The sequence below is a fragment of the Falco biarmicus genome, chromosome 4 (assembly GCF_023638135.1).
Source record: "Falco biarmicus isolate bFalBia1 chromosome 4, bFalBia1.pri, whole genome shotgun sequence".
Lineage (NCBI taxonomy): Eukaryota > Metazoa > Chordata > Aves > Falconiformes > Falconidae > Falco > Falco biarmicus.
In genome coordinates, this window is record NC_079291.1 from 109,368,554 (window position 1) to 109,382,103 (window position 13,550).

A 13,550-nucleotide genomic window follows, 5' to 3' on the forward strand; every position below is an offset into this window, starting at 1 on the left:
GTGGTCTAAATGGGTCTGTGACAGGGTATGTCAAGATGTAAGGGTCAACCTCCCAGTAATCACTGTTGTGCCCCGTTTACAAAGCGGTCCCAAAGTTTGTCAGTGTAGCTCTGATGTGGCTTTGGGGCTTCTAAAGATGAGGGTGTGTGGCTTATAGGTTCAGTGATGCTGAAATCTTGACATTCCTCCCCAAAACCGCCTGTCAGAGTAGAGGATTCTGAAGGCAGCAATGTACCAGTGCAGGGTGGAGACTGATAGTTGGCCTTGCAGGAAAGCAAGGAGAAAGCACTGAGAAAACTTAGGTTTCTAAAAGCATGCAATTTTAGAGAAGCTTTGTGAACCTGACTGCTCTTTAAAGGTTAGCTCTGTTCACACACCCGGCCTGTAAAGTATTTTGAAACATCGCAAAGCAATGCTTAACAAGCGATCTTTTAAAAAATACCTATTTCCACTGCAGCCATATGCTATTTTCTCTTCTGTGAAATTAGAGAGAAAATCTGGGATCCTGTCTCCTATATATAGCCACTGAGGTGTTCTGGCTCTTTAGGCAAAGTCTGGCGGTTTAGGCAAATATCTTTGGGAATTTGAGAACACTGGAGAACATATCCATCATGCTTAAAGATAAAGCACTGCACAGCTAAACAAACAAAATCTAGCCATAATATCAAGACAGATTCCAGATTTATTGGTCAAAAATTAAGTTTAGTTTTGTTTTTTTTTAAACCTCATGAAAGAAGATTATATGAAATCCACTCAGGTTCAAAACTGAAAATGAAGTGACGAAACTGATGCCCCTTACCAGTCCCCCACAGTGAAATTCAGACTATGCCAATATTAAATATTTAAATTAATACTACCCCACAAGTATGTATCAATGCTACCAGTCTTTGAAGAAAGAAACTTCATAGATAATTAGATTCCAGAAAATCAAACTATTTAAAATACTTGCTGGCCAACATCGTAACCATACTACTAAATATAGTTGCTAAAATACATGTATTTTAAGAGCTGTACAAATTTAAAAAAACACACACCACTAATGATAGTTGATTCACAACAACAATACCTCTTAAAAATTCATCAGGTACAGAAACTTAATATAACTAATGGCCTTAAAAATCTAAATTTCTGCCTTAGTAGCTGCTGTACCAGTCCAGTGCAATGTTAACCCCCCTGCAGCCCCTCTAGTTGCATTTAGAGACTCCTCTAGTGATTCAGGGAAAGCAGCTGTTTTTCACCTGGGTCTTGTCTCAGTCTCTAATCTATGGTGTTGCATGTCCTGGGCAGGCAAGCGTGGGCGACGCAGCAGTGCAGGATCGCTAGACAGCAATATGGAAGTAAGTAGGAAGTTACTGATGTCTAGCTGGATGTGATGATGTGCATTTCAAACCTTTCTTTTATATACATATTTTTTTGCTCTTTTTTCTTCTAACATATAACCTGCCTGCCACAAAAAAAAAAAAAAAAAAAATATGCATGCCTAGGCTACTCACTCTGTATTCTTCTGGCTTCAAAAGCACTGACAGCTTGTTTTAGACCAGTGCCATTTTTGGTTTGAGCTAACCTTGTTCCCTTTGTTCCTGCAAGCATGGTTAAATGAATATGATGTGTCCTTTTGCCACCATTTCAGTCTGGTCCCAGCTTAAAAGCCCACTTGCTCTTTGTTACAAAGTCCACTGTTCTTGCTGTTTGATATTTAGCTACAACTATTGACTTTCATGCTCAACCATTCCCATTGCTTCTTTTCAAGTTAAATTGCTAAATGTATGCAGTCATGACACCATGGAATTGCACAGATAGGGCATGGGAGGAAAAAATTACTAAGACAGGTGAATTCAATGTGGATTTCATGAGATTTCATTCATCTTCAAACCATTTATATATACTGTTCATGTCTCTGAATTCAGCTTGCAGATTTTTCTTTTTTCTTTTTTTTCTTTTTTCTTTTTTTTTTTTGTGTTTGCTTTAGGTAGATTGCAGTTTAAATCTAGCACACTTTGCCTAAGTACTGTTGTGTCCCATAACTCTTTAAAAAATACAAACCCAAAACTTCCAGAAACTAAATACACCATTCGAGGCTAAATAATAGAGAATGTTGGACCACAGGTCAGAAGAACACAATCACATAGAAATCTTAGTGGCAAAAATGGTATGGCTCCATTTAACACATAATTCAGAGGTAGGCTTGAGAAGCAGCACTGTGGCATATAGTAGTGGAAAACTACTATTAAAAAAGAAAAAAAAGGAGTCTAAAATACTGTTTTGAAATCTGAATCGTAACTGTAATATTTGCTGCTGTGTGTTTTAACTATTTAGGTTGAATTTAATGTAGTTTATTTTTTGTTGTAAAAAAGCAAGTATGGTATTTTTTACAGTATTTTAAAATGTATTTTTCCTTTTAAAACACACTCCTAGGTCTTATGTCATGTTACTCTTCTGTAACATTTTCTTATTTAAAGTCATAACTTTCAATATTAAAGTACTGAGAGAAAAACATTTAATGCTTCAAATACCCCAAGAAGGGCATGAATGCCTCATGGGCAACACAGAGAAGGTGGAAATAAAAATTTTTCCTAGAACTCTTTAACATAGTCCACCCATGTGAACACTGAAGGAGGAGTTTGTGGGTCAGTGTGAAGTTTTTCTTTTAAACATTTTAAGATTTTTTTTAATTTTTATTTCTATTAATTTCTTTTTAGGGGTCCATCATTAGCAGTCCTCACATGCGCCGAAGAGCTACATCAACCCGAGAGTGTCCATCTCGCCCTCACCAGACTATGCCTAACTCCTCCTCACTCCTAGGTTCCTTATTTGGTAGTAAAAGGGGAAAGCCACCTTCCCAAGGCCATCCACCATCTGGCTCATCACAGCAACCTCCGCACCCTCCAGTAATCCCACATCAGCAACACTCACAGCATCCTTCTGCCATGCATCACGCAGGGCCAGCTGAGGGGCAGGCGCAGGCACAAGTGCACTCCCACCATTCGCAGTACTGCCACATGCAGCAGAACCCACCCCCATACCACCACCACCACCACTATCACCCTCCCCAGCATATCCAGCACACCCACCAGTATCACCAACATGTGCCCCATGCGCAGCATGCGGCGCACTCCCAGCATACTCCTTACCTGCAGCACCCCCATGCACAGCACACCCACTCTCCTCATCCGCCGCTGCCCCCTCCGCATCCAGGGCACTCTGCGCATCCCCAACACGCTCAGCACCACCACGGACCGCCTCTGCCTCCCTCCACTTCAGCCAGCACTAAGCCCAAACACAGTGGCATCAGCACAATAGTCTAGAACATACTGACCCTCCTCATAACTATAGTTTTAAACAAGGTTACAAAGGCACTTACAGGAAGCAACAAATAATATTGCCAGTTTTTACCTACACAGTTTGAGTTGTGTGAGCTTAAAGGCTTGCTGTTACTAAATAAAATAATTCAAGTTAGCGCAACCGATACTTGTTTTACTTAGCTACTTGATACACGTTTACCATCTGGTTAGTTCTTATTTTCAAACTGCCTTGAAAACATGCTGCTTGCTGAATATGAGTAAAGCTACCTTTTACACCAAATCCCTTGACAATTTTACATGCATAATAAAAACTTAAGTCTATGGAAAAAAGGAAAAAAGTGATACAGAACCAAGTGTTGCATTCTTGCTCTTTTATTATCAATGGGCAAAAAAAAAATGTAGACCTGATATGGTTGATGAAAGTACGTAAGTAAACTTTATATAATATAAATATATACATACAAATATATATATACTGTATAGTTAACATTTGTGCTTGGGAAGAATTTTTTTCAGTCCACAAAACTAGCAATATAGACTTTACAAGGAATTCCACTTACTTGATAGGACAGTATAATAGATGAATAGCATATGAAAGAGTAGACCAACATTACACGTTAGAAACAATTTTCAGACATTTCAGTGTTTTCATTAAAAGTCCTCCGGACTTGCTAAGATTTCTAAGCAATCATTACTAAATGTGCCAAGTAACATAGCATTTAAATGTTGTAGTCAAATACTGCTTTGTATAAATCCTTATTTTATTAACACAATAATATCATATGTAATCAGTATTATAACTGCTCTGCTATTTCAGGTAAGCAAACTTGTTAAGATGCAGTAATTACACCATAGCAATGTAGGATGACCAGTTACCGGTGGTCATCTTCAAGCATTGGTCACACAAATTCTTGGACACTTTAAAGGCTGTGATAACTGTGAATTTACATGATCCACGTTTCTTTTGTATGCATACAATTTAATGAACACGCATGAAGGGTTACGACAGGTGCATGTACACACTGCAAAAACATTCATCTCGAACATGAAAATGGCAAACTTCCATTTCTCAGCTACTTTGTTTCCTGTTTACCATAATTTCTCATTTTTACCCCTAATGAAGCTGAATTCTAGTCAGAGCGTTTCCAGGTGGAAGTGCTCTAAAACTTGAAGGTTTGTTTAAGAATTTAGTATAGGGTTTTTATATAGAGATTAAAAAGATACGTAATTCCATGTAGCCATGTGCTAGCAACAAAGTGGCTTCACCATTTCTACTCATCACATTTGTTAGTTTGAAAGTACCCAGCACTCAGCAGGCTGAGTTTATGCTCAAACCCTCACTTCCATAGTCCAGTTAGTTGCAAGACATCACATAAAAATAGGCTGTGCTGTTGTTGCTTATGTGTTGTAATCAAACCATTTGCAAATTTATATACAGTTTTTATCCCAAAATCCTGTACAAAGTTATACATGGCGCGTACTTTGTAGTTTCAGCATTTTGAGCCACTGCAAGGACTTTACACCTAAACAGTAGAGACAAAGGAATCACAACTGCAAAACTGTACCAGCCTAAAAGCAAACCTTGAAGAGGATGAGCAAAAAGTTCCAGTATGAGATGGGTAAAAGTAATAATAATAGTAACAGCCACTGGTCGATTTTCTATGTGACAGTAATAAAATTGTCAGAAATAAGGAGGACATGAGAACAAGGGAGTGACTTTTCATATTGGCTTGCTCATAGCATCTCTGATATTGGGGGGGGGGGGGGGGGGGGGGAGAGGACGAGTATTTTTTCCCTTTCATACCATTGATATCACAATACCAGCAAAACTGCAAACTGAGCACTTTGTTAACCTCCACAGAGAGCAAATACAGCAATCTAGAGTTTAGCCTTTTGTTTAAAGCTGTCCATGTTTGTTTGACACGTGCAATATGTTTTCCCCTTCTGCTTCTTCTCCTCTAAATTATCTTCATGAAAAGAAAAGAAAACAAGTAATTACTTCTTTTTTTTTTTCCTAAGTATCACTCATACTATTCTAAATTCTGCAGCTCACCTTAAGAGGGCTCATACGGGTCCCCTGAGGCTCTGTTCCTTGCAGTTTAAAAAAATATATACTGTTCTTATAAGGGAAAGTAGAACTGTCTGCATGTCATCTAATGTTATTAGTGTGAGGCTACACTCTACATATTGTATATTTGCAAAATATATCAGTGTTACTGTTGATATTAGTTGAAGTAAAGTGATAACATATTTCAATATGTAGACTTTTCTTCATACATCTGTACCAATAGTAGAGTCTAACTGTAATTTATAGGTTGTTCCAGAAAAGATAAAGAAACATTGGGGTACAAACATCTTTCAGAAACTGCATCTCTTAATTAAACAGAGGTAAGAATGCTCCTCTTCACCGAGTGACAGAGTCTGTGCTTGTTTCAGATGCAGAGTTGTAATGTAAGTAGAATTGCCTGTGTATGGAATAAATGCAGAATATGCAGTAGCAGTGGAGAGGAGAATCTGACTCTAGCAGTGTTAATTAACAATGAAGATGTCAAATCTCCCAGATCTTCATTTGCTCTATGTTTAAAAACCCCTTTCATTCATTTAAATTAGAGTTACATATAAATATTCAAAACTTACACAGTAAGCCACATTTTAATGCTTGACCACTGATTTTTCCATGTGTAATCGGATACTCAGGAGATGTCACAAATGTGCGTGCAAAAAGCCATTTACACATGATTTCATGTACACATGGGGAAAGAGTTTGTGCTAACCCTCTAGGTGCATTAAGTCTCACGTGTAAAATTACAGATCATTTTGAGGCTAGTTTAAAAACCAAAACTGGTCATAGAAGAGCACAGCATTTGTAAACTATTATTTCAAGTCAATGAGGAGAAACAGTGGACTTGATTATTTTTATTTTTATTTTTTTAGACTGTGTTTGTATGTACTTTAAACAAACAAATGTGTCCCGGTGTCAGCATAAGTCTTAAGAACTTTGCTGCTTGTTTAGGGTTGTAGTATAACCTCTCTGACTCCGTCCTTGACTAACGATTGCTTGGAGCAGTGTGGATCATGCCTAGAGTAGGAAAATGATAGCACTTCACCATTGCGTGTGGTTAAGGAAATTATTTTTTTCTGCTTGCAGGAGTAAAATTGAGAGGGTTTTTTTCTCAAATGTCATTGCCAATTAAAAACTGGTACAGAGCTACACAGAGTGACCATGTTTCTCTTTTCCCATTAATGATGTGGCGAAGTAGTAATGCTGGTTTGAAAAAATGAAAGGGCAACGTAATGAATGAAGGTGTGGCAACAAAAATCTTTTCTGGGACAACAATGAAATATATTTTGGGGGTTTTATTTTTTTAAGTTAAGAATGAAATGTAAAACAATGTAAAAACAAAAAACAAAGTTCATCCTAATATAATGTGCGTCTTGTATTGCTAAAAAAACCAAGTCTAACATACAGTGTAGAATGATTTTCCCATCATGTACTGCATGCAGCAGAAGCCTCTTGTTTCTTGATAAAATGAGCTGAAAGACAGTCAGCAGATATTTAAACAATGAATCTCTAGATGTTGACTTGCTGTTCCATATGAAGCTGTGTGTTTTCTGCAGTTAAGCATGCATTTTGCTGTTCCGTTGTAAAATACCATCGCACTTCTTGCCTGCAAAATGGATTATTGTGTATATATTTAAAAGAAAAGTGGAACCAATAACAAGACTAAATTTGGAAAAGAGAAAAGGGGGTGATGAAAATGGGACCAGTAGGGGGAATAGATAGTTCTCTAAATTGTACATAGTGTGTAAATTAGCATTACTATAAGTCTGCAGTCACTTTGAGGTTGCCTATCTCCTGCTAGGAACTTAAATCAGCTTTGAGTTGTATTAAACTGTTAGAATTAGGTCCTGAATGCAGACTGTTAAAAGACTTCAAAAAACCATTATGCTTACAAGAAGCTTCTGTTCTGGGGAGGCTTGAGACCCCTTTTGTAACATGGGGAAGAAAGGAGTGCTTTCATTTTAATATGCATTCTGTTTGTAAGTAGTAACAGACCCTATCGATGTAAAACTATAACTGTGATCATGTGGAGAAATCAAATAAATCATTTAAAACTCTTTGTTTCTCATTTTGTGTAATCAAAGAACTTCAACTCTCCAGACCTGAAATGAAGGAAATTCCTTCCAATGGTGTCCTGGCCCTGCTTAGTGTGTGGGATCTCTGCTACTTACTTCAAAGGGGCCAAGATTTCAGTCCTCACCTTAAACTAAAGATAAGCTGGTGGAAATTGTGGTCAGTCCTGTGGAGACTGTGATCCCTCATCAACAGGTTTTGATTTCTCTCATGGTGCTGTAAATATATTTAGGTCCAAAGTACAATGAAGAGCAATAAATACAACACCTAGATCTGCAATGAGAGGTAACACTGAAGAGGTTTTTTAGTGTACTATTTACCCAAACATGCTAACACTGAAAAACATTAACTGTATTCTGAATCTTCTTAACCCCGAGCTGTCCAGCATGTTCAACTGATCCCATTAAACTTTTGGCTGTCACACTGCCTTAGGAGCTGGTGGTCAGATGACTGTCTCCCCGTCACTCAAGTGTTCTAGGTTTGTCCTTCCCAAGGATACACTCCGTCGTTTCCCAAGCGCAACCTACACCCTTCGGATCGGGATTTAAGAGTATTCCTTGCTTCTGTGTGCTCGCTGGCAAGGAACCATCATCATACTGCAGTAAGTGATGTAACTGAATAAGTAGTATCCCGTTACTAATTGTACCTGTATTTATTTGTTGCATGTCTGGATTTAAGCCATGGAAGAATCACTGCACAGGTCTGTTTGCCACGCATGGCCTTCACAGTATTTGATGTTACAGTCTTGCAATTACTTTAGATAATAACCTGTGGAATACCTGATTATGTTATTTTGTGCATTTTCTAGATTTCAAAGGGATTATGCAGTGTCTGTAAAGCCTGTTAAAACTAATCCTTCGCTATCAATTTCAACTAAATCTCATATTTTCTTGTTTTTTCTGTGAATTCTAGGAGATTCTTGAATTGGTTTGTGACAATAGTCAACTATGACATATTTATGAATGGCTGTAATTTCAGGATGTACATCTTGATCAATGATTTTTCTGATAGGTAAGTACCTATTTAGCACTAGATACTTCCAGTGTGCCTTGCTGAGCTGTGTGACCCATTAGAAGATAACGATGCCGCATAGAAATATTCTGTTAGTGGAAACAGAAGAATTTACAGTGATGTTCTTTACTGGTACTTCTACTCCTGTTTTAGAAGCTGTGATCTTAAGAATTTTGATGCATCTACATTTGGAGCAGGTAAAGAGTCTGTCTTCTCTACTTTAAGAGCCTGTAAATGTTGGTATAAATTTAGGGGTTTTTTTCCTGATCCATTTTTAAAGTATTGTTTGAGATGCTTAATGGAGTTGCATTCATTAAGTTCTGATAAAGCTTGTATGTACATATCTAGTGAAAAACGCCTTCATTTAAGAAGTTACGCCTTCTTACTGAGGGTAGGTAATCTTACCCTACTATTACGAAAAAGGTCAAGGGGTTTTTTTCATAAATTATAACTGGAAATCACATATTTTGCAAGTCAGAAGTCTTAATTTTGAAAACTTTTCCTAAACTCTGTCCTATATTTGTGCATTTTACGTGTTTGTGTGCATGTGTCAGTACACACAGTAATTGCTTGAATTAACTGTCATGCAGTAACAAGTTACTTCATCTCTTCTAGATAGAATCTTTTTAATAGGGGGTTACTTGCCAAGTATTTTCTGTGTTATTTTGGTTGAAATAAATGCAATATTGAAATGACAGGCAAATAAACCAAAGAACTTCGTATGTTTTACTTCTGAAACATGTTTTATCTGTATTTTTTTTTCAGGTTTTTGTTGACTTAACAATCTCATGAATTCTGTTTAACATTTGTTTTTTTTTCAGTTGGCCTTAATGGCTAGTTTTCATTCAGGAGTTTCGTAAAAAAACAGGGGTGTAGTAGCATTTTACCATATATTTATTTGTACTATATGTAATAGTTGTGTCGTGTTTTGTTCATCAGCTACAGCCTGTGCACAGGTGAGATTTGGGAGCCCCAATTATTTCTATATTTGTTGTACAGTATCACAGGCCCTGGTCACACATAGTCCAGAATATCTTTCATATGCTGTTGCTTATCCCTCGGCATTTTAGATAGAGCCTGAAACATTAAGCAAATTTCTAGGGTTTTTTCTGCAGTCATTCAAACAACTGTCACAAGATATCAGAGTTATGATGCTGTTAGGATTTTGTAATAAATCATATTACATTGTGCATATGTACTGACAAACGTATTTGCATAAGATGAAGAATGTGCTTACAGTAACATGCCATAACAAATCTTTACTGGTATTATAGCAGCACTGTATATATCTTTCTCAAAAGGAAGCATACTGGATTTTTAGCCTGCTTCCTAGCCTCTTAGTGATTTTTGCTGTTATATCTTGTTGCTAGAAAATTCCTAGAGGAGAACATAGCAAGCTAACTTGATAGAAATATCTAAAATACACAAATGATGGAAAAATGCTTCATTTCAGGTGTGTTTTTTTAGTAGACTTCGTTTCTTATTATTTCAGGAATTAAAGCCAAGTCATGTATTACTTGGCAAAACTAAACCAACTGTTGGATAAGGCTGAATGTTAGGAATACTTTCGTTAAGGTCTCTGCTTGAAGTGCTTCCTAAGCTAAATAAGAGTTAAATGCAAGTTGTGTGGGTGATGCTGACTTGAAACTATCCCTTTTTTCAAATTGTTAGATTTATTATTTTTACCATACATATAAATGCATATTTTAGGGATAAAATATTATGAAAAAATTCCTCTTAATTTAGCATTCTTGCGATAACCGAGATGTGAAATTAGCATCATGGTTCAGAAGACACAGCCAGCTCAAACAAATCACACAAGCATACAATTTATCAGCTCCATTGTAAAATGACATACACAACTTCAGCTTTCATTTATTTCTTCATATTTAGACGTAGAGATTTAAATGGGTATATATAATGAGCAAAGAAAAAAAAATCTGTCTTTAATAAGATGAATAGGGTAAAATCATTCTAATGCAAATGAAATGTTATGCATGCATAGTGAAAAATGCTTTCTCTCTACAACTTCTCATTTCTGTGACAAAATAATACATTAACAAGTGTTTGACAAAGAAATGGGCTCTATTTTTTTTTGTCTAGGGAAATGGCAAAAGCAAGGACTATGCAGGTGTTCTGGGTTAGGAGGCTGTTATTCTGCAATGGTATCACAGTGAACCAAAGCTGGAAATGAATTAATTTAATCATTACCATTGCGATATTTTTTTTTTCAATGAGGAAACAACCTGACTTTCAGACATGGAGTTTCATCACATTTGGATCCAGCTGGACTGAGTACGTGCTGCTTTTCCTTTGTGCACCATCCTTGGACAGGAACCCTCATCCCTGAAGCCCTCCAGATGTGTGGTCCCTCTCCCTCCGAGGCGCCCATACACAGCGGAGCCGCCATGCGCAGCGGAGCCGTGGGTCAGGCCAGGGGCCGGAGAGGGCGCGGTGCCTTTTGTGAGCCTGTAGGGAAGCAAATGCTGCACTGGGGGTGTGGGAGGAAGGAAGCGAAGGAGCACGCCTGTCTCCTGCCGAATGCATGGCTTTGGCAGGACCGCCACACTCATGCAGTGGGGTATGACCCCCACGAGCATTTTCCTCCTCCATAAGCTCACCATATGCACTAGACTTATTTTAGTTTTACTGGCTAAATACCTTTATATTGATTTCTAACAACAGAGAAGAATGTTTTTATTTAATGATTCATCCTATGTATTTTATTTTCCATCTTTGTGGTAATGCTGTAATCCCAGGTCTCTGCTTCTGCCTCAGCCCTTACCCCAGGCTCTGAAAATGCCTTTGCTGTAATTAAAAATAAAATTAAGAAGAAGGGAAAAGAAAACCACCCCAAAAAAACCCCAACCAACAAACTACCATATTTGAGATACTTCTGTTGTATTTCAAAACCTGAGTTACAAGAAGTAGCATTTTCTAGCCCAATGTGAAATGTGTACTAAGTATTCTAAGTAGGACTTTTACTGAGTATTCGAAGTAGGGCTTTATGCATCCTAGGTGTTTATAGCCCTAAATCTTCACAGCATTTCAGCAATTTTAAAAAATTTCTTTATGTGCTGACTCTTCTGCTATAACAATCTGTAAATTTTCAAAGTAGTTTGCATATATATCTTATCCCTAAAGATGGAGGAAACTTTGTTTCTACTCCTCCCCCCCCCGCCCCCCTTATTTTTTCCCCTGCTACTGCAGCGTTCAGGTTTCTGGGCTATTGGAATATTTCATGACCCTGCCAAGTGTCTGTGGATTAGCAATGAATCACAGGGGAGGTATCCTGAACAACTCCTCTGACTGTGCAGATTTGAAATAACTCGAAGAAAATGCTGGTGAAAAAGCACTTGCATTTTGGATCATCTGTTTATCTTTCCACATATGAGAGGGAAGAAACAGATGCCTCATCTGGGATGAAACAAATTATTAAGCTAAAAAAAAAAAAAAAAAATATTTCTGAGATCATGGAGCTCCTTTCCTTGCTGTCCAACACTGGAGTATGATAAAATTTATTTTGGCAAAGAGGCTCTTGACCCATCTCCCTCCTGTATTCATTAATACTGCCAAAATATGCTTTATGCAGTTACTGCAAGGTCTTTTTATAGCCACCTGTGTTCTCTCACTTATCACTGTCATTTCTGTGTGATATAGAATCTGTACTATCCAGGTTGGCTTGCTGCTCTTTATCTGTCAATGTGCTCATACAGAATCCCACAGTAACCGCTTGTTCCCTATATTGAGAGTTTAGGTTATCTCGTCTCTTTCACAGAGCAAGAATTATACTTGATTTCAGTACAGTGTTTGGCCCGTTTTCTGTCTCATGAAAAATTAAAGCTTATTTGGCTGTAAAGAAAAGTGTATAAAATTTATAAATCTATAATTTAAATGTATAATTTTAAATAAAATACCTTATAAAATAAAATACTTGAAGACATAAGTTAATTTAGTGCTTCCTTTTAATGTAACATGACAGCACTAATTGAGAGTTTGCCTTTAAGTGCCCCCTTAAGTTATAAGGAATCCCCTTCCCTAACAATATGTATCTGTTTCTTTTTCAGGTGCTACTTACGATAGCCTCAGTACAATAATTCTGGATCCACGGTAGCTTGGACAAATGTGTTTATACAGTGACAGTGTTAACATCTGTGTTTCAAACACATTACTTCCACAGCATGTAACCAGGAGCAAAAGTGGAAATACCAGTTCCTGCTCTCACCTTTCCCAAGATGTAATTTGTAAGCCAACTTTTTTTAAAATATGCAGACGGGAGAAATGATGCAACGAGCACATCATCGCATGCCCACGGGAAAGACAATTAATGAATTTCAAGTGCAAAACTTTCCTACCATCTGTCTGACTGAAAAGGAGAAAACAATTGCATAAAGGGAGGAGAGGCTAAAGGAATTGTATGTGTTTTCCTGGAAGTGCTGCAAAGACTGGTGAATATTTTTAAAGTATTTTAGACCTACAGTGGCACTTTTCCAGTAAGTAAAATATCCGTGTCTCAAGGAGCTAAATATTATCAGGCGTTTATATTACTGAATACCGATTTTTAAGCAGCTGCTGAAAAATATAGTAGAGTAAAAAGGAAAGAAAAACTGTAGGATAATTTCATGATACTCATTTACTGGTCTGTGTCTCTTTTGTATGAATTCCTTCTCAAGGAAGCAATTCTGTGTGGAATAGCCTGAAATGAATGGACATTACTGTGGCAGTCACGGTTGATCATAAAATGTGAGTTATGAAGACCCCTCTAATAGCTGAGGGATTACCTGGTCCAGGAAGGTAGTGAGGAGTGGTCTAACAATTTCAAAGGAAGCTGAAACGATGTGAATATGTGGATGAATAGCAGGGACAGCAGAGATGAGTTGTAAATAAAAGTGGGGAAAGAAAAACGTTGGGCATGTTGCTGAAGCAGACGGCAAAAAATACATTAGTATTTTTTAGCAGCATGTTGGGTAGTTCTGTGAAATGCAGTTTGAAGATGTTTCTAGGTCAGAATGGTGGAATTAAGTGTTAACGGAGAGTTGCAGAGAACTGCAGCTGCCAGGAGTGTGCTTTGAGCTGTAGTTACATACAGTATTAGGAAGAGT

General features: G+C 37.5%; 1 protein-coding gene across 10 annotated transcripts in view; it reads left to right on the forward strand.

The window, feature by feature from the left end:
- Positions 1-7,421, forward strand: part of IQSEC1 (IQ motif and Sec7 domain ArfGEF 1) — a 348,442-nt gene extending 341,021 nt beyond the window's left edge. For 9 of the 10 annotated variants that reach the window (XM_056336363.1, XM_056336364.1, XM_056336366.1 and 6 more), the window contains 2 exons: positions 1,288-1,337; positions 2,700-7,421. In XM_056336363.1, the coding sequence (XP_056192338.1) occupies positions 1,288-1,337; positions 2,700-3,305 (656 nt within the window). In that variant the 3' untranslated portion in view covers positions 3,306-7,421. The remainder of the gene's footprint in view (positions 1-1,287; positions 1,338-2,699) is intronic. The other variant, XM_056336373.1, reaches the window with a different exon arrangement.
- The last annotated feature ends 6,129 nt before the right edge of the window (positions 7,422-13,550 follow it).